Source organism: Rhinoraja longicauda, chromosome 5 (assembly GCF_053455715.1).
Source record: "Rhinoraja longicauda isolate Sanriku21f chromosome 5, sRhiLon1.1, whole genome shotgun sequence".
Classification (NCBI taxonomy): Eukaryota; Metazoa; Chordata; class Chondrichthyes; order Rajiformes; family Arhynchobatidae; genus Rhinoraja; species Rhinoraja longicauda.
In genome coordinates this window covers 77,434,575-77,460,490 of record NC_135957.1, presented here as the reverse complement: position 1 = coordinate 77,460,490, position 25,916 = coordinate 77,434,575, and the positions used below count along the sequence as shown (strand labels likewise).

Below are 25,916 nucleotides of genomic sequence, written 5' to 3'. Positions count from 1 at the left end.
CTCGAAGGGCCGAATGGCCTCCTCCTGCACTTATTGTCTATCTTCCTCTCTCAGCCCCATTCTCCTGCCTTCTCCCCATAATCCCTGACACCCGTACTAATCAAGAATTGAATAAGAGATAGATGTGGGTGGTGCAGGGGTGGTTTGAGAATGATCAGCCATGATCACATTGAATGTCGGTGCTGGCTCGAGGGGCCGAATGGCCTCCTCCTGCACCTATTGTCTATTGTTTGGAGGCTGTGTGGGGGAGATAACTGATCAGATGAAATCCACGACAACGCAGGAGATGGTGGCCTGGTGGGGTTATGCTCCACAGCGTAGGAATGAGGAGGTAAGGAAGAGTTGTCACTTGTGTGGTAGAGGCCAATCTGCCAGACTGCAATAGCAGCACCCTTGCCTACGGATTTCATGACTAGGTTAGGGCTATTGCAAAGTGAATGGACGGCCGTGAGTCTGGAGGTGGGGAGGTAAGAATGGGTGAGGGGAGTAGAGAACCTGTGCAGCATCTGTAAACGGGGATGGGATTGTTTAAATTTTGACCCAAAACATTGATAATTGCGTTATCCCCATAGACGCTGGTCTATTGTAGCATGGCTTGGGAACAGCTCCCATCCAAGACCGCAAGAAATTGCAGAGAATTTTGAATGCAGCCCAGACCATCACACAAACCAACCTCCCTTCCATTGACTCAATTTACACCTCACGCTGCCTCGGCAAGGCCAGCAGCATAATAAAGGACCAGTCTCACCCTGGCCACTCCCTCTTCTCCCCTCTCCCATGGGGCAAAAGGTATAGAAGTATGAAAACGCACACCTCCAGATTCAGGGACAGTTTCTTCCCATTAGTTATTGGGCAACTGAACCATCCTACCAAACCCTAGAGAGCGGTCCTGAGCTACTATCTACCTCATTGGAGACCCTCGAACTATATATGATGGAACCTTGCACTAAACGTTATTCACGTGATTCCCTTTTTTTAAAATTTTTTATTTAAAATTTTTTTTTAAAGCATATGTACAAATAATAATAAACGACAAACTGGTTATAGAATTCTTACATAGCTTCAATTTTTAAATTTTTAAAGAGAAAATAAAGATGAAAAGAGACTGAAAAAAAAGACTATAAACTAATAGAGAGAGAAAGCAAAGAAAAAAGAGAATTACAAATATAAAGATTATGGGGATAGATCCGGGAGTTAATGAGTAGAGTTGTACATCCAACCCTAAACTCAAGTTTTAACTTTAGCACGTGATTCCCTTTAACATGTATCCGAGCAATGTAGATGGCTTGATTGAAATCATTTATTGTCTTTCTGCTGACTGTTCGCACGCGACAAAAGCTTTTCACTGTACCTCGCTCGGTACACGCGACAATAAACTAAACTCAACCATTCACTGAGTTCCACCAGCAGTTTATTCATCACTCCAGATGCCAGCATGTACAGCCTCTAGTGTCTGCAGTGCAAGATGTTGGCTCACCATCATCTTCTCCAGGGAAAATATGGATGGGCAATAAATACGGGCCTTACTAGCAACAGCGGCATCATAAAACATGGACCAGCACATGTGTGGACGGGTTTTAAACATTGTTTTTGTGCAACTATCTCATTAATTGTCAAAAATGCAATTATTTTCACAATAAAATGGCTTAATAATTATGAGGTACACTTTGTAATCTTTCTGGTGCTTGGTGTAAATATTCAAGACATGGATGAATGTCTAGAGTTTGTGTACAAATCAATGTAGAACCAGCACCCATATTAAAAACTGCTCCGTATACGTTTAAATTCTTACGTAAAAGATGAGAGGAAATTTTGCACTCACCAAAATAAGCAATCTGTTATCGTTTTGTACATTTCATGTTAATTGCCTTTGGAAGCAATGATTAATATGGGGTTTTGATATATTTGTTTTGGTGACAATTTACCATGATGCCAGAGTGCACACTTACTAAGGTTGAACTTCAAAGACATTCATAATTATAGAAATGGTTGACATTGAAATCCTTCCTTTAGGTTTCATGTTTTAACGACACTAAAGAAGGTAACCATTTTGCTTTACATAGACACAATGTGCCGGAGTTATTCAGCAGGTCAGGCAGCATCTCTGGAGAAAAAGGATCAGTGACGTTTCGGGTCGGAACCCCGAAACATCACCTATTCCTTTTCTCCAGAGATACTGCCTGACCCGCTGAGTTACTCTAGCACTTTGTGTCTATCTTCGGTATTAAACCAGCATCTGCAGTTCCTTCCTAACCATTTTGCTTTCACAGATGTCAGCACAACTAAGTTTGCTGTGACAAGACTTGCATATTAACTTTCAAAACACACCTATTTCTTTTTGAATACATTTACGTGCAGCTCACTCCATCAAGCTTGGAATTGAAATAGGGCAGTAAATTAGCACAATGATGGCAAATTGACCTGTTAATTCTTTTTAAACATACTAAAGCCAAGGCAATATTTTTTACTTTATTTATCCAACCATCAATCTGATAAACAAGAAGAGTATTTTAGCACTGTAGGGGATAAAGGCATCTGGCCACTGTTTGCTAGGCTGGTTCTAAACTAATTATATCTCTCGCCCTTTGGGAAAATAATCTCAATTACACAATTGAATGTTCAAACAATCACTGGCTTACTAAAAGACTACAATTGGCTCTTTCAAGCTAAATGGTACATCTGATTCTTCCAATTCTGACAGTGTTTGGAGGCTAAAATATAAGGTTTGTTTAGTTTAGAGATACAGCACAGAAAAGGCACTTCGCCCACCGAGTCACTGCCGATCAGTGGAAGATGGATCTCAAACGTTTTGTAGTTTCATTAATCCTATTGTTGAACGCAGCGTTACACTGTATACTGTAGGTCCACCACAGTGGTGCAATGGTAGAGTTGCTGCCTTACAGCCCCAGAGACCCAGGTTCGATCCCGACTACAGGTGCTGTCTGTACGGAGTTTTTACATTCTCCCTGTGACCTGAATGGGTTTTTTCCGGGATCTCCACAGATACAAAATCATGAGAGCAATAAATCGGGTAGGTGCACAGAGTCCTTTACCCAGAGTAGGGGAATCGAGGACCAGAGGGCATAGGTTCAAGGTGAAGGGGAAAAGATTTAATAGGAATCCGAGGGGTAACTTTTTCCACACAGAGGGTGGTGGGTGTACGGAACAAACTGCCAGAGGAGGTAGTTGAGGCTGGGACTATCCCATCGTTTAAGAAAAAGTTGGACAGGTACATGGATAGGACAGGATTGGAGGGATATGGACCAAGCACAGGCAAGTGGGACTAGTGTAGCTGGGACAATGTTGGCCAGTGTGGGCGAGTTGGGCCGAAGGGCCTGTTTCCACACTATATCTCTCTGTGACTCTGAAATATACAGGTTTGTAGTCGAATTGGCCTGGTATAAATGTAAATTGTCCCCACTGTGTATACGATGGCGTTAATGTGCGGGGATCACTGGTCGGCGTGGACTCAGTGGGCCTGTTTCCGCACTGCATCTCCAAACTAAAAAAAAAAGATTTTGCAGCAACTGGTGGACCGGTGCCTCCATTAAACCAGACAAAATCACGGGAGCGCACTTTAAATCCCTACGGAAGTCCCCCGGAAAATGTGGCGCCTAACGGGACGATTTTTGACCTCATCGGGACTTCTGCGTCAGATCGGCGGGTCGAATTTGCCCCCTACGGCCAGGACCCTGGAACTCCCGCCCAGCCAGAGCCAGCAAATCCAGACGTCTGATCGGTGGGTCGAATTTGCCCCCTATGGCCAGGACCCTGGACCTCCCGCCCAGCCAGAGCCAGCAAATCCAGACATCTGATCGGTGGGTCGAATTTGCCCCCGATGGCCAGGACCCTGGAACTCCCGCCCAGCCAGAGCCAGCAAATCCAGACGTCTGATCGGTGGGTCGAATTTGCCCCCGATGGCCAGGACCCTGGAACTCCCGCCCAGCCAGAGCCAGCAAATCCAGACGTCTGATCGGTGGGTCGAATTTGCCCCCGATGGCCAGGACCCAGGAACTCCCGCCCAGCCAGAGCCAGCAAATCCGTTCCCATAACAGCCGTCTGATCAGTGGGTCGAATTTGCCCCCTGCGGCCAATCCAACCCTCATTGGGACTTCTGAAGACAACCCATGCAGCTCGTGCAAGAAATACAACTTTCATTGTAAAATTTATTTACATTTAACATTTGTTTTATTTAAGCTTCTAGCAGTCCATGGTGTTTTAGAGACACGGGAGGGGTATGATTAATGGTTCAGAGGTGTATTGGTGTATCATTATTACGTGACCTCTGTTGGTCCGGCAAAATGGATAATCTGTCAAGGCTCTGGAACCGAGGGTGCCAGAAAATCGGTGGTGGACCTGTAGAGTTGCTGCCTTACAGCACTTGCAGCGCCGGAGACCCGGGTTCGATCCCGACTACAGGTGTTATCTGTACGGAGTTTGTCCGTTCTCCCCGTGACCTGCGTGGGTTTTCTCCGAGACCTTCAGTTTCCTCCCACACTCCAAAGACGTACAGGTTTGTAGGCTAATCGGCTTGGTATAAATGTAAATTGTCTCTAGTGTGTTGGATGGTGTTAATGTGCTGGAATCGCTGGTCGGCGCAGACCCGGTGGGCCGAAGGGCCTCTTTCCACGCTGTATCTCTCTAAACTTGCTGTGAAGTCAAATGTCTGGTTGGTACAACCTTAGCATCCAAATCGACATTGATTGTAGATGACAGTAGCTCATAAATCTCCTGCAATTCTTCATCTAATGTCGCTTGTCTATTTCTCTCCACAGATGCTGCCTGACCCGTTGAGTTCCTCCAGCACTTAGGTTTTCAGACAACACCACTGTCCCTCCTTGTAATACAGTGTTTTTAGATCTTGCCTATATGGAACGAGCTGCCGCAGGAGGTAACTAAGATAGGGACTGTTGCAACATTTAAGAAGCAATCAGACAGGTGCATGGATAGGACAGGTTTAGAAGGATATTGGCCAAACGCAGGCAAGTGGTACTAGTGTAGATGGGACAGGTTGGTTGGTGTGGGCGAGTAGGGCTGAAGGGCCTGCTTCCAAACTGTGTGATTCTATGACCTTCTGTATCAGTTATCTCATATTCACAGGAATCCTCTGGAGTTAAGTATGACTATATAATTAAACTATTTTACTTTCGAAACATTCACAACTATATGGCGAAATTCTGGTCTTACTCCATTGACAAGTTTGCAGATGACAACACTGTAGTGGGCCACATCTCAAAAAAATTATGAGACGGAGTACAGGAAGGGGATAGTACGGGAAGGAGTCAGCATCGATGGTGCCACCATGGAGAAGGTCAACAGCTTCTAGCTCCCAGGTCTAAATATGACCAACAATTTGTCCTGGACCAACCTCCATGAAGCTACAGCCAAGCATAACAACACCTCTACTCCCTCAGAAGACTAAAGAGTAGGGGAATCAAGAACCAGAGGACATAGGCTTAAGGTGAGGGGGGAAAGATTAAATAGGAACCTGAGGGGCAACTTTTTCAGGCAAAGGGTATTGGGTGTGTGGAACGAGCTGCCAGGGGAGGTAGTTGAGGCAAATTGCATAATTTAAGAAACATGTAGACATGTACATGAATAGGACAGGTTTAGAGGGATATGGGCCAACGAGGGCAAGTGGGACCGGTGTAGATGGGACATGTTGGCAGGTGTGGGCAATTTGGGCCAAAGGGCCTGTTTCCCCGCTGTGTGACATTTTGATGTCATGTCTCAAATCACTCTTACCAATCTTTACTGAGGCATTACAGGAAGCACCCTGTGGGGATGTATCACAGCTCGGTTTGCCAACAACTCTACCCAAGAACACAAGAAATCGCAGAGTTGTGCCTATATCCCAGTTTATCAAGCAAACTAAACTTCTCCCCTTTGACACCATCTATACTTGACGCTGCTTCAGAAAAGCAGCCTCCATAAACAAGGACCTTTTCATCCCAGTCATTCCCTTTTCTCCCCACTCCTGGCAGGCAGAAGATGCAAAAGCTTCAAACACGTACCGCCAGATACAGGAACAGCTTATTCCCCACTGTTATCACACTACTGAATGGGCCTTCATGTAAACTAAGGGTATAATCCTTAACTCCCGACCTACCTCCTTGCCACCCTTGCACTTTCTCCGTAATTGTAACTCTATAACGTAATATGATATTCTGTATTCTGGTATTTTTCTCTTTTATATTATTTGTGTATGGCTTGATTGCACTCGTATATAGGATGATTTGACCACATAGCAGACAAACAATATTCCCGTGATGTACTGTGCTCCGTTCTATGTATAATTTGGTAAGACACAAGTCCCACCTGCCTGCGCTTGGCCCATATCCCTCTAAACCCGTCCTATTCATGTGCCTGTCTAAATGTTTCTTAAACGTTGCGATAGTTCCTGCCTCAACAACCTCCTCCGGCAGCTTGTTCCATACAACGACCACCCTTTGTATGAAAAAGTTATAATGAATAAAATAAAATTATTAAACAAAAGCCTGATTATGAGTGTAAATCAGCACAAATTTTAAGAAGTGTATATAACTGTAAAAACAAGAGAATGGCAAATAAGCTCGACAACAATATCAGAAATATGTAGAATCAAAGAGCTGCAGATGCTGGTTTATACCAAAGATGGACACAAAGTGCTGAACTAACTCAGCGGGTCAGGCAGCATCTCTGGGAAAAAAAGCGTGGGTGACGTTTCGGGAAAAGACCCCACCCAAAATGTCACCCATCCTTTTTCTCCAGACATGCTGCCTGACCCGCTGAGTTACTCCAGCACTTGTGTCTATCTTTAGCATCAGAACTATAATGGTCAATGAAGAAAAGGCCAGGGCATTAAACAAACACTGTGTCCACATTTTCACTCAGAAGAGATAATAAATAAGACAGAAATACAGGGGAACCAAAGATCATATAGAAGTCAAATATGATCGGTCAGAGTCACTCTAGTTTTATGAATAGAAAATTGTATTCAAAAAAATTAATTTCACCGAGGATGTAGCAGCAGGATGTTTCGGAAGAAATCAGGTGATACAGTTTTATTGGATTGTCATTAGGTAATTAATATAGTACCATGCAAAATGTTACTTAAAAGTTCATAAGATTGGTGGTAATATTAACATGGATAGAGGAGTCACGTTCTCCCTGTAAGATGGTGGCAGTACTCCAACCATGGCATAACCAATGTATTCAAAACTGTCTTATACCCTCCCTGCTCTGATAGTTTATACCCCGACTAATGAATGCAAATATCTCACATGCTCTCTTCACCACATTAGCTTCCTGTGCTGCCAGCTTCAGGAATCCCTGGACTTGTTTTGTTGAGTTTAGCTTATTGTCATGTGTACCGAGGTACAGTGAAAAGCCTTTTGTTCCTGGGATGGCAGGACTTTCATATGAAGAAAGACTGGATAGACTCGGCTTGTACTCGCTGGAATTTAGAAGATTGAGGGGGGATCTTATAGAAACTTACAAAATTCTTAAGAGGTTGGACAGGCTAGATGCAGGAAGATTGTTCCCGTTATTGGGGAAGTCCAGAACAAGGGTCACAGTTTAAGGATAAGTCTTTTAGGACCGAGATGAGAACTTTTTTTTCACATACTGAGTTGGATGATCAGCCATGATCATATTGAATAGCGGTGCAGGCTCGAAGGGCCAAATGGCCTACTCCTGCACCTATTTTCTATGTTGCGTGCTAACCAGTCAGCGGAAAGACAATACATGATTACAATCGAGCCGTCCACAGTGTAGAGATACATGATAAAAGGGAATAACGTTTAGCGCAAAGTAAAGTCCAGTAAACAAGTATCCTCTGCTCCTCAATACTCCCCAAGGGTCACACTGTGTATGTGATTCCCATTTTATTCGCCCAGAAAATCTACCAAAAATATTTTTGTAGAATCCTTTATTTTATTAGTAACAGAATAAAACACAAACAAGAGTGAACTTATGACAGTTTTTACAAAAGATTGGTTAGGCCTCATCTGCAGTTTAGGCACAGACTCTGCGCATAGAGTCACACATCATGGAAACAGGCCCATCCGCCCAACTTGCCCACGCTGACCAAAATGCCCCATCTACACCAGTCCCACCTGCCCGCATTTGGACCATATCCCTTTAAACTTTTCCTATCCATGCCCCTGTCCAAATGTCTTTTAAATGTTGTTAGAACAGCTGCCTCAACTACTTCCACTAAAACCAACATTGTTCAGCTCTCATGTAATCATCAATGTAATTTTGCAAAGTGGTCAAATGGGATTTCCCCCAATATATATTTTGGTGCTTCAGGCCCTAGAGGGTATCTGCAACATCTGTAAATCAGACAAACCACAGCTACTCTCCAACGATCCTCACTGACACACAGACTGAAAGAACAGGAAGCAAAAGTAAGAAAATGTACATTGCATTCAAATGATGGAGACAGGCAAAATAAAGACCAGGAAACACCGGTGCGATAAAGGGGGAGATATAAATGAGAAACAGAAAGAGTGAAAATTATATTCTTAAAGATCGGCAATATGGGAGGGTTCGAGTCCGAGAGTTATACAGCACAGAAACAGGCACTTCAGCCCAACGTCCACCCTGACCAAGATGCCCCAACCTATCCAGTCCCATTAGCCCATATTTGGCCCATATCCCTCTAAACCTTCCCTATCCATGCATCTGTCCTAGTGTCTTATAAATGCTTTATAGTACCTGCCTCAAATACTTCCTCTGGCAGCTTGTTCCATTTACCTACCACCCTCTCAGCGTCGAAACAGGCCCTTCGGCCCAATTTGCCCACACCGACCCAACATGTCCCATCTCCACGAGTCCCGCCTGCCTGTATTTGGTCCATATCCCTCTAAAACTGTCCTATCCATGTACCTGTCTAAATGTTTCTTAAACGTTGCAATGGTACCTGTCCCAACGACCTCTCCCGGCAACTCTTTCCATACACCCACCACCCTTTGTGTGAAAAAGTTACCGCTCGGGTTCCCCCTCACCTTAAAACTATATCCTCTGGTTCTCAATTCCCCAACTCTAGACAAGAGACTATGTGTGTCTACCCGATCTATTCTTCTCATGTTAGTATCAAGTACCAGATCATTTAATGTCAGTAGCTATCAATGGAAAATTTGACTGATATTCTGAAATTAAACCCGACCATGAAGTTGCCACACTGCCACTTCATCTGATTTAGGACTGTGTAGGAAGGAAGTGCAGTTGCTGGTTTATACCGAAGACAAGACACAAACTGCTGGAATAGACAATAGACAATAGGTGCAGGAGGAGGCCATTCGGCCCTTCGAGCCAGCACCACCATTCAATGTGATCATGGCTGATCATTCTCAATCAGTACCCCGTTCCTGCCTTCTCCCCATACCCACTGACTCCGCTATCCTTAAGAGCTCTATCTAGCTCTCTCTTGAATGCATTCAGAGAACTGGCCTCCACTGCCTTCTGAGGCAGAGAATTCCACAGATTCACAACTCTCTGACTGAAAAAGTTTTTCCTCATCTCAGTTCTAAATGGCCTACCCCTTATTCTTAAACTGTGGCCCCTTGTTCTAAACTCCCCCAACATTGGGAGCATGTTTCCTGCCTCCAACGTGTCCAACCCCTTAATAATCTTATACGTTTCGATAAGATCTCCTCTCATCCTTCTAAATTCCGGTGTGTACAAGCCAAGTCGCTCCAGTCTTTCACCATATGACAGTCCCGCCATTCCGGGAATTAACCGAGTAAACCTACGCTGCACGCCCTCAATAGCAAGAATATCCTTCCTCAAATTTGGAGACCAAAACTGCACACAGTACTCCAGGTGCGGTCTCACTAGGGCCCTGTACAACTGTAGAAGGACCTCTTTGCTCCTATACTCAACTCCTCTTGTTATGAAGGCCAACATTCCATTGGCTTTCTTCACTGCCTGCTGTACCTGCATGCTTCCTTTTAGTGACTGATGCACTAGGACACCCAGATCTCGTTGTACGTCCCCTTCTCCTAACTTGACACCATTCAGATAATACTCTGCCTTCCTATTCTTACCACCAAAGTGGATAACCTCACACTTATCCACATAACTCAGCGGGTCAGGCAGCATCTCTGGAGAAAAGGAATAGGCGACGTTTCGGGTCTGAACCCTTCTTCAGACCCCTTCTTGAAGAAGGAGCTCTTCTAAAAAGTCTGAAAAGGGGTTCTGTCCCGAAACGTCACCTGGTCTTTCTCTCCAGAGATCCTGTCTGACCCGCTGAGTTACACCAGCATTTTGTGTCTTATCTTCTGATTTGGAACTCTTATGTCCTGCTGATACTGAGAATGCAAAGTTTTACCCAACATGTTGCTAAAAGCACCAACAAACATTCAGAAAAATAGCGTGTAACGGTACCTTCTTGATGCCTGGATGCGCTGGGTAGAGTCACTGCCAAACCAGCGGGTTAAAATATACTGAGCAGGAAGTGCAGATATTAATAAACCAATCTGCAAAGCAGCAGCTGCAGTTAACTGAGGCATGCCAGTGTTAGACACACTTTCCTAGCAGCAGGGAAGACCTGAAGAAAATCACCATTTCATTAGAAGCAAAAAGATAAATAAATACCAATCACATTATGAATGCAAAACACAATTCCATTATTTTTATAAGCAAATTGACAAAACACTGAGCTCCGTAAATTTCAATACAAAGTACCCTGATCCTAACATAGAAACATAAAAATAGGTGCACGAGTAGGCCATTCGGCCCTTCGAGCCAGCACTGCCATTCAATATGATCATGGCTGATCATCCAAAATCAGTACCCCGCTCCTGCTTTTTCCCCATATCCCTTGAATCCTCTTGCTAATTTAACTGCTTGTCTCCCTTCATTTTCAGATTGTCCCCAGCCAACAATGGACCTTTGTGGGCTCCACATTTTCTCAGTCACCGACGCAGGCTTTGCTTAGTTCTGTAGCTTCCCATACCTCCAGTGTCCTCCCTGACTCTCAGTCTGATGAAGGGTCACGACCCAAAACGTCGCCCGTTCCTTTTCTCCAGAGATGCTGCCTGCCCCGCTGAGTTACTCCAGCATTTTGTGTCTGTGTTCAGTTTCAATATCAGGTTTGACATGCATTTTATTTGCATGGGAAGCACTGAGTTTTCCATTTATACCAGAAGCCATTAAGTATTATGAAAATCGATAAAATAAGAACAGGTTCACAATTGTAAGGAAATAAAGGACTCTATGTGGAGGTGGATCACGGCATATTGATAAAGCCCCTTAAACTGTAGACATAAGGAACTGCAGATGCTGGTTTACAAAGGAAGACACCAAGTGCTGAAGTAACTCAGCGGGTCAGGCAGCATCTCTGGAGAACATGGGACCCTTCTTCAGACCTGTTCTGAACAAGGGCTCCATCCCGAAGAGTCACCAATCCATAAGTCAGACATAAAATGTTGGAGTAACTCTGCGGGACAGGCAGCATGTGTGGAGAGAAGGAAAGGGGTGACGTTTTGGGTTGAGACCCTTCTTCAGACTGAGAGACGGGTGAGAGGGAGACACAGAGATAAGGAAGTGTAAGGCGTGGAAATAAGACATCAAAGGGGATGGGGATCAAGGAAAGTGTAGAATAGATCATTGTTAGCTTGGAGAAGGTGACAATAAAGCAAACAGAGATAAAATTTATTCAGGGGGACGGTCAAACTGGTCGGAGAGCTATCCATGCTCTCCAGAGATGCTGCCTGACCTGCTGAGTTACTCCAGCATTTTGTGTCACACATAAAATGTAATCACTTTATCCAGTAATGACTCTGGCTTTAGACAGTTTTTTCAACTTTGGACTACCAATATTTGGTGGCAACACTGGAATTTTGGAAATAATTTAATATTTGGGTAAAAATGTATTCCGCTTACTCTATCCAACTTTTGATTCATAGAAACATAGAAACATAGAAAATAGGTGCAGGAGTAGGCCATTCGGCCCTTCGAGCCTGCACCGCCATTCAATATGATCATGGCTGATCATTCAGCTCAGTAGCCTGTACCTGCCTTCTCTCCATACCCCCTGATCCCTTTAGCAAAAAGGGCCACATCTAACTCCCTCTTAAATATAGCCAATGAACTGGCCTGAACTACCTTCTGTGGCAGAGAATTCCACAGACTCACCACTCTCTGTGTGAAGAAATGTTTTCTCATCTCGGTCCTAAAAGGCTTCCCCCTTATCCTTAAGCTGTGTTTTCTCAAATGCAGCAGGCTACATTTGCATGTATTGGGAGACTTGTACTATCTTTACCTGAATAACCATGCCTTATTAATACATCTAGAAAACAAATGCCTGCAGGCAATATATGCAATGTATATTTATGTCTGTTTATTTCACGTTGCTTTGAGGAACTGAATGAAATTTATACCAAAGAACAGTGGTTAATGTGAGGGTCAGAAAGGGTTTTTTCACACAAAGGGTGGTGGGTGTATGGGACGAGCTGTCAGAGTATGTAGTTCAGTTAGGTGCTATTACAATGCTTAAGACATTTTTAGGCAGGTACACAGATAGGATAGGTTTAGGGGGATATGGGCCAAATGCAGGCAGGTGGGACTAGTGTAGATGGGGCATGTTGGTCAGTGTGGGCAAGTTGGGCCGAAGGGCCTGTTTCCACCCTGTATATTACTCTATGACAGACTCAGTGGACTGAAGGACCTATTTCTGTGTTGTATCTCTCTAAGACCATGTAAAACCTCTAGTCTGTTCAACTAATCAGCAGTTAGGGATAGAAAACATTCATGATATTTTTCAGGTCTCTCGTGTGGAGTTACCAAACCAACTGTACAGTTTCGACCAATTTCCCAGTTAAAATATACTCGGACCACAAGATATTGTCACCTTTTTGATCTGTTTGGCTAAGAAGCACACTAAAAAATGCAATTATTCGTTGATCCTTTCTTTACACTAGAAATAAATGAATTTTGCATTTCCAGAAACAAGTTGCATTAATTTGATTATTTTCATATTCTCAGGCTATCAAAAAAAATCTCAAAAGCAATTAAGTACTTTGGAGTATGATCTGCCTTCCCTCTTTTGATGATTTACATTTATAGCAATTCTCAGAAGAATTACAAAATTAATTTTGTACATTGAACTACTTTCGTGGTAAATCACTATTGGAAGAGCTGCTGAATGAGGGATAATATTGAGCAGGGCACACAGATCTTGCGCCTGACAAAATGGTTCCATGAAATGTTTATCATACACATTGGAGAGCACATGGCGTCACAGTGGACCATCCCATCTGAAAGATCGCAGTACAGTAATCCCCACTGCACCAAAGTGTCAGCCTACGTTTTTTGTGCTCAGTCATAGAGCACGGAAACGGGCCTTTCATCCTTGCCGACCAAGTTGCCCCATCGAAGCTCGCCCCACCTGCCCACGTTTGGCCCATAGACCTCCAAGCCTTTCCTATTATGTACCTGTAAAAAATGTCTTCCAAATGTTGTCAGAACACTTGCCTCAACTACCTCCTCTGGCAGCTCAATCCATATACCCACCATCCTCTGTGTGGAATAAGTTGCCCCTCACGTTCCTATTAAATCATTCCTCTCCCGTCCATGTCCTCTGGTTCTTGATTATACTCTGGGTAAATGACTCTGTGTAGTCACTCCATCCATTCCCCCTCATGATTTTATACACCTTTATCAGATCACCCCTCAGCCTCCTGTGCTAGAAGCCTCCTCTCCCTGCAACAACATCCTTGCACTCTTTCCAAATTAATGACATCCTTAAATGATAATTGAATGGCAAGTGCTTGGAATTTGCCAAGAACCTGACCCATCGGTGAAAGTACAACCAGCTGAGACACAACTGGCAGCTTCATTGAGATCTAAAAGTTAACTGTTCACGGGTCTCACACATGCCAATTAAATTCAGGAGCAAAGATTATTTTCTCTGAGTGGCTCAGTTGGTGGCAGGATGCTATCGGGCTCCAGATGGAATTCTTCTGCAATTCAGCAAATCAACAATTTACTATTAATGAAAAGAACACAGAGTGCTGGAGTAACTCAGCAGGTCAGGCAGCATCTCTGGAGAACATGGATGGATGACATTTCGGGTGAGGACCCTTCTTCAGACTTTGAGACGCTGCCTGACCTGTTGAGTTTACTCCAGCACTTTGTGTCCCTTTGTGCAAATCAGCACCTGCAGTTCCTTGTTCCTACAACTTATATTTATGGCTGAAAATAGGTGCTTACATTCAAAAACATTTCTAAAGATATGAAGCATAAATAGCTTGCTGGAAGAAAGCAACAAGGGAATTTTCATACGGTGATGGAATTGGACGTTATTTTCAGTGCCATTAAATCTAAGATGGGACATTTTATTAAAAAATAAATGTGGTTCTCTCCACTCTACTGTCAGTCTGAAGAAGGGTCCTGACCCAGACCATCTCCAAAGTTGCTGCCTGACCCGCTGAATTGCTCCAGCACTTTGTGACTATATTCGGTATAAACCAGTATCTGCAGTTCCTTGCCACACATTTTCTCTGCTCCATTGCAAAATCTCCTCAAGGTATGAATACTTTAAAGAAGTTCTCCTCCTCTCCGAAAGGGAATTTAGTTAAGTTTAGTTTAGAGATATAGCGCGGAAATAGGCCCTACGGCCCACCAGGTCCGTGCCTACCAGCGATCCCCGCACATTAACACTATCCTACACCCACTAGGCACAATTTTTACATGTACCAAGCTAATTAACCTACAAACCTGTACGTCTTTGGAGTGTGGGAGAAAACCAAAGATCTTTACGGTCTGTACGGAGTTTGTACGTTCTCCCCGTGACCTGCGTGGGTTTTCTCCGAGATCTTCGGTTTCTGCGCTGTATCTCTAAATCTAAAAAAAAATCTACATCGGATGGTGGTACTAGCTCAAAGGGCCGAATGGCCTCCTCCTGCCCCTATTGTCTATTGTCTCTAACCAAAGAAATTTCTCTTCATCTCCTTCCCAAAAGAACATCTTTTAATTCTGAGGCTATGACCTCTAGTCCTAAACTCTCCCACTAGTGGAAACATCCTCTCCACATCCACTCTATCCAAGCCTTTCACTATTCTGTACGTTTCAATGAGGTCCCCCCTCATCCTTCTAAACTCCCGCGAGTACAGGCCCAGTGCCGTCAAATGCTCATCAGAGGTTAACCTACTCATTCCTGGGATCATTCTTGTAAACCTCCTCTGGACCCTCTCCAGAGCCGGCACATCCTTCCCCCGATACGGTGCCCAAAATATTCCAAATGCGGCCTTACCAGCGCCTTGTGGAGTCTCAGCATTGCATCCCTGTTTTTGTATACATGCCCTCTTGAAATAAATGCTAGCATTGAGTTTGCTTTCTTTACTACCGATTCGACTTGCAGATTAACTTTTTGGGAATCCCGCACCGGCACTCCCAAGTCCCTCTGCACCTCCGATTTCTGGATTCTCTCCCCATACATGGGGATACATGGAACACAGACTCTTCCAGTCCGCAGACGTGGCAAGCCTGCGAACTGGCTCAGGAATTGGTTGCATGGAACTCCTCGTTAGTACCCTCACCCCGGTCTTCCATATAAAGGGGAATTTGGTTCTACTCCTTGTGACTATTGACACTCTCCTGTACTCCCTCCGTAGCCCTTAGATTTTTTATCAACTTTCAGGAAATATTAATTTCCATTTTGCAAGTTACTTCCAAGTCTCCTCCCTGCACGTTTTCAGGTCAAAACTCAAGAGGTTTTTTTCCCTCATATTGTTCCGTTCTTGTATCAAATGCCAGAGGATAAGGGGTGATCTTATAGAGGTGTATAAAATCATGAGTGGAATTGGCCGGCTCAACGCACAGAGTCTTTTGCCCAAAGTAGGGGAATCGAGAACCAGAGAACAAGGGGGGGAAAGGCGAGGGGGGGAAAGATTTGTACGTTTAAGATTTAGATAGATACATGGATTGGATAGGTTTAGAGGGATATGAGCCAAAAGCAGGCAGGTGGGACTAGGTTAGATGGGGCATGTTGGTCTGCATGGGCAAGTTGGGCCGAAGGGCCTGTTTCGATGCTGTATGACTTTATGACTCCATCTGAGTCCTCTACTGACTGAAATCTGTAACTGGAAGCAATTTTTCTTTAGTTATATATTGTCAAATTGGGGTCGACTAGGAAAGGATATGCTTATTACACTGGGTAAGTTACATAGAACAGAATGATCTAGGTTCCAAGTTCACCCAGAAGCAAGAAGAGCAATTATGATGATAAATGCCTTCAGCTTTGTGTAATTTCAATCTACAAATTGTTGCCTTCGTTCCATTTTTCTAGTTTTATTATGTTGCTAAAATTCTGGAGAGGAAATGAAAATGGAAAGACTGGACATGCATGAAACTCCATTGAAGTAGATTGGAATTGATTATCATTTTGAGTTGCTACTTTTTAAATTGGAGATTGATTTTAATATCAATGAGTATAAAAGCATCAGCAAATCACAAATAAATGGAAAAACGACACAGATTGCTGGAGTAACTCAGTGGGTCAGGTAGCATTCCTGGGGAACATGGTGGGATGTTGGGAGTATGAGAGGGGATCTTATAGAGACGTACAAAATTATGAAAGGACTGGACAAGCTAGATGCAGGAAAAATGTCCCCAATATTGGGGGAGTCCAGAACCAGGGGCCACAGTCTAAGAATAAAGGGGAGACTGAGGTGCGAAAAAACTTTTTCACCCAGAGAGTTGTGAATTTGTGGAATTCTCTGCCACGAAAGGCAATGAAGGCCAATTCACTGGATGAATTTAAGAGAGATAGAGCTCTAGGGGCTAGTGGAATCAAGGGATATGGGGAGAAGGCAGGCGCAGGTTACTGATTGTGGATGATCAGCCATGATCACAATGAAGGGCCAAATGGCCTCTTCCTGCGCCTATTTTCTATGTTTCTATGAGTCCATATTCATACCTCACTAAAAGTGAAAGCACAAGTATATAGGGTGGTAAAGTAGGCATAAGGTATGCCTGCCTTCATTGCGAGGGGTATCAAATACAAGAGTCAAGAAGTCATGATGCAGCTCTATAGGACTTTGGTGAGGCTGCATCTGGTGTATTGCGTGCAGTTCTGGTCGCCCCATTACAGGATTGTGGAAGCTTTGGAGAGGGCACAGAGGACGTTTCCCAGAATGCTGCCTGGATTAGGTAGCCTGGGTCTGCCGAGCCCACGGCTGGGGCCTGGTTCTGTGGGGCCCGCGGCTGGGGCTTGGTTCTGTGGGGCCCGCGGCTGGGGCCTGGGTCCGCGGAGCCCGCAGCTGGGGCCTGGGTCAAACACTAGAGGGCCTAGCTATAAGATGAGAGAGCAGCACAGTGGCGCAGTGGTAGAGTGGTACAGCGAATATAGTGCCGGAGACCCAACTGCGGGTGCTGTCTGTACAAAGTTTGTACGTTCTCCCCATGACCTGCGAGGGTTTTCTCCGAGATCTTCGGTTTCCTCCCACACTTCAAAGATGTAAAGGTATGTAGGATAATTGGCTTGGTAAATGTAAAAATTGTCCCTTAGGAGAGTGTTAATGAGCGGGGATCGCTGGTCGGCGCTGACCCGGTGGGCCAAAGGCCCTGTTTCCGCGCTGTATCACTAAACTAAAGGGGGAGTGTTTAATGTAGATGTGTAGGGCAAGCTTTTTACACAAAAACATCATGTTTGTGCCGAACATGGTGCCAAGTTTAACTGATCTTGTCTGCGTGTACATGATCCATATCCCTCTATCCCCTGCGCTTCCATGTGCTTATCTAAAAGCCTCTTCAATGCCACTGTCATATCAGCCTCCACTACCACTCCTGGCAATGCGTTCCAGGCCCCCACTACTCTGTGTAACAAAACTTGCCCCACTCTTACACTCAATGCCCCTAGCAATAAAGACAAGCATACCATATGCCTCTTTTGCTACCACCACTATCACTTGTGCTGCCACCTTCTGTGAGCCTTGAACTTGGACTCCAAGATCCCTCTGCACATCCAAAGCACCATTAGATTTCCTCAGCAAAACCTGAAAAGCCATTCCCAAAATACTCGAGTCTCAGCGAGTTACATTGGTTTTCCTGACTCGGAACTGTGAACCTAGATCATTCTGTTCTATATAACTTACCAAGTGTAATAAGCATATCTTTACCTCAGAAACAGGGATGAAAAAGCAGTACATTTCTGCTTCTTTTTAACCATTTAAATAACATTATTTTTATAATAAAATGTAATTGTCATATCCAGAAAAAAATCCCTAGACAAATCTTGTCAACTCAGTCTGTTTATTCGGATTTTAGATCTGTTTACCACCTCCAGTTTAAATTCCATTTGGGATATTTTGGAGGACCACGAACCAAGATGAAAAATATGTCCAAACTCAGTCTGCGTTGGGAATGACAAATTAGACCAAATGTCTCTTGTGCACATTTTCAATGGCCTGCTAACATAAGGTTTCTTCCTCAAAAGTGGAGAGAAATTGAACTTCTAAATCCGACCAACCTTAATGAATCTCAAAGTGAAGGACATGTATGGTTCATTCAATCTCTTAACTAATTAGTTGTGAGGATTTACTCCTGATGCATGTTTAAGCAGCACAATGAAATATTTCCCAGCAACAGGGAAGTGGATGTGACAAATTTGATGATTTTCATCAAAACAAACACATAATACTTTCTTGATTAGCAGGGGGGTGTCAGGGGTTATGGGGAGAAGGCAGGAGAATGGGGTTAGGAGGGAGAGATAGATCAGCCATGATTGAATGGCAGAATAGACTTGGAATATTTGTACGTTCTCCCCGTGTCCTGCGTGGGTTTTCTCTGAGATCTTCGGTTTCCTCCCACACTCCAAAGACGTACAGGGGTGTAGTATAATTGGCTTGGTAAATGTCAAAATTGTCCCCTGTGGGTGTAGGATAGTGTTAATGTGTGTGGATCGCTGGTCAGCGCGGACCCGGTGGGCCGAAAGGGCCTGTTTCCACGCTGTATCTCTGAACTAAACTAAACCTGATGGGCTGAATGGCCTAATTCTGCTCCTATCACTAATGAATTTATGAATACTGCAAACTGTAAAATCATCAGCAGAATATAAGATTATTAAGGGGCTGGACACTTTAGAGGCAGGAAACATGTTCCCAACGTTGCGAGAGTCCAGAACAAGGGGCCACAGTTTAAGAATAAGGGATAGGCCATTTAGAACAGAGAAGAGGATAAACCTTTTCAGTCAGAGAGTTGTAAATCTGTGGAATTCACTGCCTCAGGAGGCAGTGGAGGCCAAGTCTCTAAATGCATTCAAGAGAGAACTAGATAGAGCTCTTAAGGATAGCGGTCAGAGGGTATGGGGAGAAGGCAGCAACGGGGTACTGATTGAGAATGATCAGCCATGATCACATTGAATGGTGGTGCTGGCTCGAAGGGCCGAATGGCCTACTCCTGCACTTATTGTCTATTGTCTATTAGGCAGCATCTCTTAAGAGAAGCAGAGTTGGCATCTGTGATTACAGAGAATTTAGGAGGGGACGAACGAAAGGGAGATCTGTGATCACATGACAGGAGAGTTAAAAAGTGACAGAAGGATTGAGGTTCAAGGTCAGGATAGGGAATGGAACAAACAATATTGATTCTAAAGGATATGTCAACAAGGATCTCACAACAATTAGCTGAGTTATATTCAATATTTTAGAGTCCCACGGATACGCAACATGGAAACAGACCCTTCAGCCGACATTTTCTGTGCCAACCAAGTTGGGCTGGTACCATTTGCCTGTATTTGGCCCATATCCCTGTAAACTCATCCTCTCCTTATATCTATCCAAATGTCTATTAAAAGATATTGTGTCAATTTCTAAAGCATCCTCAGGCAGCTCATTACAGATTCGGACAACACTCCAAGGGGAAATAGATGAGGTCCCTCTTAAATCTCTCCCCACTCACCTCAAGCCAATGCCTTCTTATGGCAAGCGACCAGACGTTTGGTATCGCGTTTGAAGACTGAATAAAGATTGATTTCCACCAAGTGGCTAGGCCCAACATGTGCAGAGATCACTTTGCGTCAGTGAACATTCAATATTAAACTGAAAGAACTGGTAAATTGCCATTTGACCTTGAGAGCTTACAGCCCTGGGAAGCTAAGCACTGTAGACAGACCCAAAATGCTGGAGTAACTCAGCGGGACATGCAGCAGCTCTGGAGAAAAGGAATGGGTGACGTTTCGGGTCGAGACCCTTCTTCAGACTATCTATCTTCAGTTTAAATCAGCATCTGCAATTCCTTCCTACACGTAAAGCACTGTGTCCCCTGCAGTGCTGAAGGAGGATGGGTCATGAAGTGGAGACTGTCGGTAGCCGCATTGAAAACATCCCATCAGAATGCATTTGACAAACTGCTCTGCCCAACAGAGCAAGAAATTGCAATGTTGTGGTTGCAGCCCAGTCCATCGTGTAAGGGAGAGGATAAGGTGCTTTGGGGATGGAGAAAGTGGCAACAAAGTGTGACAAGTGGACTGCTGAACATGTCTTTTCAACATTGTTTTAAGATAGCCGATCAATTCTCCCATCAGGTTGGAAACCAATATATGGGCAGATTTAACTTTCGGATTATCCACTTTCAAAGTTGGACAGTTGAAAAGCCAAACTTCATGAAAGTGTTCCGAAAATGTTGTTATATAATCATGTTGAGAGTTTAAATCTAGTGCAGGTGGAGGCAAAAAATGGGTTTCCGCGCTGTAACAGAGAGGCCAGCTCTTTCTGTGCTGTCAGTCTGAAGAAGGGTCCCGACCTGAAACATCATCCAACCATGTTCTCCAGAGATGCTGCCTGACCCGCTGAATTACTCCAGCACTTTGTCAGAGAGTTAAAGAGCATGGAAACAGGCCCTTCAACTTGACCATGCTGACCAAGATGCCCCACCTGCCTGTGTTTGGCCCACATATATTCATCTAAATCTTTCCTATCCATGAAGCTGTCCAAATGTCCTTCAAATGTTGTTATGGTACCTCCTCTGACAGTTTGTTCCACATACTCACCAACCCTCTGTGTGAAAAAGCTGCCCCTCAGGTGCTATTATTTTTTCTCCTCTCACCTTATCCTATGGTCCCCGAGTCCCCTTACCCTGGGTAAAAGACTCTGTGCATCTACCCTACCTATTCCTTTGGTGGTCTTTTCCATCTCGATAAGATCACCACCTCATCCTCCTGCACTCCAAGGAACAAACCCCCTAGCTTGTCCAACCTCAAGTCCTGGTAAATCTAGAAACAAGGAACTGCAGATGCTGGTTTACCAATTCGAGATCCAAAGTGCTGAAGCAACTCAGCGGGTCAGGCAGCACCCCCGGACAACGTGGACAGGTAAGGTTTCGGGTCGGGACCCTTCTTCAGACTGTTTCCACTGTAAATCTTCTCTGCGTGCCTTTCCCGTGCTCGTTTTACAAGTTTGACTGTATTATGCGGTGTTGACAAAACAGCCAGCCCTTTCTCATCAATTAGTGAAAACCTTTTTAGGTGATGAGCGCAATCGGCCTTCCATCACAGTGAGGAGGGACTGGAGGAGACTCACTGTGATGGATGTTTCTTTTTGTTTGGTGTTAGTTGTGATTGTATGTGTTATTGCATTTTTATTGATTAATCTTATTGGTCTTATTGTTCAACTGCGGGTAATGTTTCATTTTACTACACATTTATGTGTATGTAACAAATAAACGACTATTGACTATTGACTAGTCATTTGGCATCGTTTACATAACATGGAATGCTGTACTGCTGAGTCACATTAAAGGTGAATTGGGTTAGAACGACCGAGGCTGGGGAAATAAGCCATGCAATGCTCTCGCTCAATTCGGATCTGGATCCCCAGTCATAGAAATCACAGTCACAATTACCATCCCTCCACCAGATGTAAACTTAAACGTCCGATCACAGTAAACAATTCAATTAAGAAAATGTCGTTGAAAGTTTTGTTTATGGAGCGCTTATTCTTCTAAAAAATATATATATATTCACTTTATAAAACTTAGGGAAACGCACCTTCCTTGTAAACTCCTTCCCAATCTTATGCTTTTCATCATTTATAAAGCCAGTTGCCGGGAATGCAGAATTGGATTCTGCATTCAATTAGTAAAGGATATAATAAAATGGCAAAGGATATAATAAAATTAGCCCAACTTACCAAACGCGAGATATTTCAATGTGGCAAATTTTGCACAGTCAGTGACACTAGTACTGAACTTTATGTGGATCCACGACACGAACAAGACTGGTTCATATCCAACAGCCAGCAGATGACAACACCAATTCCACAGGGGCCGAGCCGGAGCAGCTCAGCTCAGCTCAGACGTGCATCTCTGCAGTCGGGTCCAAACAGGAACTGAAAATCCATGGTCAATGCAAACGAGGGTGCTGTCCTTTTGCATGCATGTTGGTGTAACATAGGGTTGCGCCTCCCCCCCAAACACGGCCGGTTCCCTCAAGCTGTAGGTGGCGAGCGTGTTGCCTTGGTGTGTGTGTGTGTGTGTGTGTGTGTGTGTTCTTTTGTCCAATGGTCTCGCCCCACGACTTGTCCCAGGGCCATATCCTGCCGAGCCACGTCAGGCACACACTTCTCGAATCCGCGCACAGAGCCCTAGTTCCGCAATCAGTGTATGGGGAAACAGGCCCTTCGGCCCAACTTGCTCACACCGGCCAACAATGTCCCAGCTACCACTCGTCCCAACCTGCCTGCGCTTACTTGCCCCATTTCACCTCCAAACCTGTCCTATCCATGTACCTGTCCAATTGCTTCTGAAACATTGCAAAACATTGCAATAGAGAATTCTCTGCCTCAGAGTGGAATTCTCTGCCTCAGAAGGCAGTGGAGGCCAATTCTCTGAATGCATTCAAGAGAGAGCTAGATAGAGCTAGATAGAGCTCTTAAGGATAGCGGAGTCAGGGGGTATGGGGAGAAGGCAGGAACGGGGTACTGATTGAGAATGATCAGCCATGATCACATTGAATGATCAGCCATGATCACATTGCTGGCTCGAAGGGCCGAATGGCCTCCTCCTGCACCTATTGTCTTTTGTACCTGCCTCGACTACCTCCTCTGGCAGCTCGTTCCATACACCCACCACCCTTTGTGTGAAAAAAATACCCCTCAGATTCCTATTAAATATCCCCCCCCCCCCCCCCCCCCCCCCCCTCACCTGAAACCTATGTCCTCTGATTCTCAATTCCCCTACTCCTGGGCAAGAGACTCTGTCCGTCTAGCCGACCTATTCCTCTCATGATTTAATACAATCACCCCTCAAACATGTAGTTGCCACTATGCTCCACCAAAACAAGCAAATGCTGCCCTATTGCTACATTTTTTTCCCCCGATAGTTCTTCTCTTGCCTTTAGTTTAGCTTAGTTTAGTTTAGAAATACAGTGTGGAAACAGGCCCTTCAGCCCACTGGGTCTGCACCGACCAGCGGTCCCCACACACTAACACTATCCTACACACACTAGGGACAATTTACGCAGACACCAAGCCAATTAACCTACAAATATTAACTTACAAACCTGTATGCCTTTGAAGTGTGGGAGGAAACCAAAAGTTCTCGGAGAAAACCCACGCAGTCATGGGGAGAACATACAAACTCCCTACAGACAGCACCCGGTGGTCAGGATCGAACCCGGACTCTGGCACTGCAAGGGCTGTAAGGCAGCAACTCTACTGCTGTGCCACCGTGCCGCCCGTAGGAGGGAAGTTTAAAGTTTTGCTGTCTTTGTGTTTCATCTGTACTGGATCACCATATTCCTGCTCCACAACCACATTACTCATGATACATCCAGGTGATGCTGAATGGGTCATACAATAGACAATAGGTGCAAGAGGAGGCCATTCGGCCCTTCGAGCCAGCACCGCCATTCAATGTGATCATGGCTGATCATTCTCAATCAGTACCCCGTTCCTGCCTTCTCCCCATACCCCCTGACTCCGCTATCCTTAAGAGCTCTATCCAGCTCTCTCTTGAATGCATTCAGAGAATTGGCCTCCACTGCCTTCTGAGGCAGAGAATTCCACAGATTCACAACTCTCTGACTGAAAAAGTTTTTCCTCATCTCAGTTCTAAATGGCCTACCCCTTATTCTTAAACTGTGGCCCCTTGTTCTGGATACCTTTGACTCCCGTTTTTTTAGTTTAGTTTAGACACAGCATTAGGCTTGTATTCACTGGAGTTTAGAAGGATGAGAGGGGATCTTATAGAAACATATAAAATTATAAAAGGAATGGACAAGCTAGATGCAGGAAAAATGTTCCCAATGTTGGGCGAGTCCAGAACCAGCGGCCACAGTCTTAGAATAAAGGGGAGGCCATTTAAAACTGAGGTGAGAAAAAGCTTTTTCACCCAGAGAGTTGTAAATTTGTGGAATTCTCTGCCACAGAGGACAGTGGAAGCCAAATCACTGGATGGATTTAAGAGAGACTTAGATAGAGCTCTAGGGGCTAGTGGAATCAAGGGATATGGGGAGCAGGCAGGCACGGGGTATTGATTGGGGACGATCAGCCATGATCACAATGAATGGCGGTGCTGGCTCGAGGGGCCGAATGGCCTCCTCCTGCACCTATTTTCTATGTCTATGTCTATAGAAACAGGTCCTTCGACCCACCAAGTCCACACTGACCATCGATCATCTAGTTCTACCCTATGCACACTAAGGACAATTTTTACTGAAGCCAATTAACTTACAAACCTGTAAGAAAGAACTGCAGATGCTGGTTTAAATCGAAGGTAGACACAAAATGCTGGAGTAACTCAGTGGAACAGGCAGCCACAGTTTAAGAATAAGGGGTAGGCCATTTAGAACAGAAATGAGGAAAAACTTTTTCAGTCAGAGAGTTGTGAATCTGTGGAATTCTCTGCCTCAGAGGGCAGTGGAGGCCAATTCTCTGAATACATTCAAGAGAGAGCTAGATAGAGCTCTTAAGGATAGCGGAGTCAAGGGGTATGGGGAGAAGGCAGGAACGGGGTACTGATTGAGAATGATCAGCCATGATCACATTGAATGGTGGTGCTGGCTCGAAGGGCCGAATGGCCTACTCCTGCACCTATTGTCTATTGTCCATTGTCTATCTCTGGAGAGAAGGAAGGAATGCTGCCTGTCCCACTGAGTTACTCCAGCATTTTGAACCTACAAACCTGTGTGTCTTTGGAGTGTGGGGGAAAACCGGAGCACCCGGAGAAAACCCACGCAGGTCATAAATAGAACATACAAACTCCATACAGACAGCACCCGTAGTCAGGATGGAACCCGGGTCTCTGGCGCTGTAAGGCAGCAACTCTACCGCTGCGCCACTGTGCCATCAATTTACTTTTAAACTCAAAGTTCTATCTGGCAGGGAAGCAGCATCTAAATTGTAATAGTAAAAGACACATGGTGCCAAGTTACTCAGTGGGCCAGGCAGCATATCCGGAGAATATGGAGAGGCGTAGTGCCTACCACAAATTGTACAAACAAGGAACTGTAGATGCTGGTTTACACTTAAACCTACACTCACAGTTTAAACCTATACAAATTGTATTGCCGACTTTGGAAAAATATTCTCTGACAGACGACTCGAGTTGGGACTCTTCGTCAAGACTGATCAGTCTTTGACACACTCTTAGCGAGTCAGGCAGCATCTGTGGAATAAGCTTTATTTCCTTCCACAGCCAATTTCCGTCTACAGATGCTTCCTGACTCGCTGAGTTCCTTGAGCACTTCTCTGTTTTTTTGCTCAAGATTTCGGCAATCGAGGTCTTTTGTGTCTCCAAAAATATCCTCATTTACGGTGGTAATTTGGAGAGGAAATATTAGAAATACATACTTCCAATGCTCGCACAACTGTAACCTCAAAAGTGAAATCGGGAATAATAGTTTAAAGAGTTATTAGCAAATTAATACATCACTGCGAAAGACGTTTAATTTTCAACAGTTAATATTAAATTTTAGTAATAGTCCTCTTGAA

General features: G+C 44.5%; 1 protein-coding gene across 1 annotated transcript in view; it reads right to left on the bottom strand.

The window, feature by feature from the left end:
• The window catches only part of LOC144593770 (F-box only protein 21), a 48,559-nt gene extending 26,118 nt beyond the window's left edge, over window positions 1-22,441 (bottom strand). The window contains exons 1-2 of the mRNA XM_078399835.1: window positions 22,116-22,441; window positions 10,372-10,534 (exon numbers count right to left, since the gene is read on the bottom strand). Of these exons, the coding sequence (XP_078255961.1) occupies window positions 10,372-10,496 (125 nt within the window). The 5' untranslated portion in view covers window positions 10,497-10,534; window positions 22,116-22,441. The remainder of the gene's footprint in view (window positions 1-10,371; window positions 10,535-22,115) is intronic.
• Window positions 22,442-25,916: the final 3,475 nt, after the last annotated feature.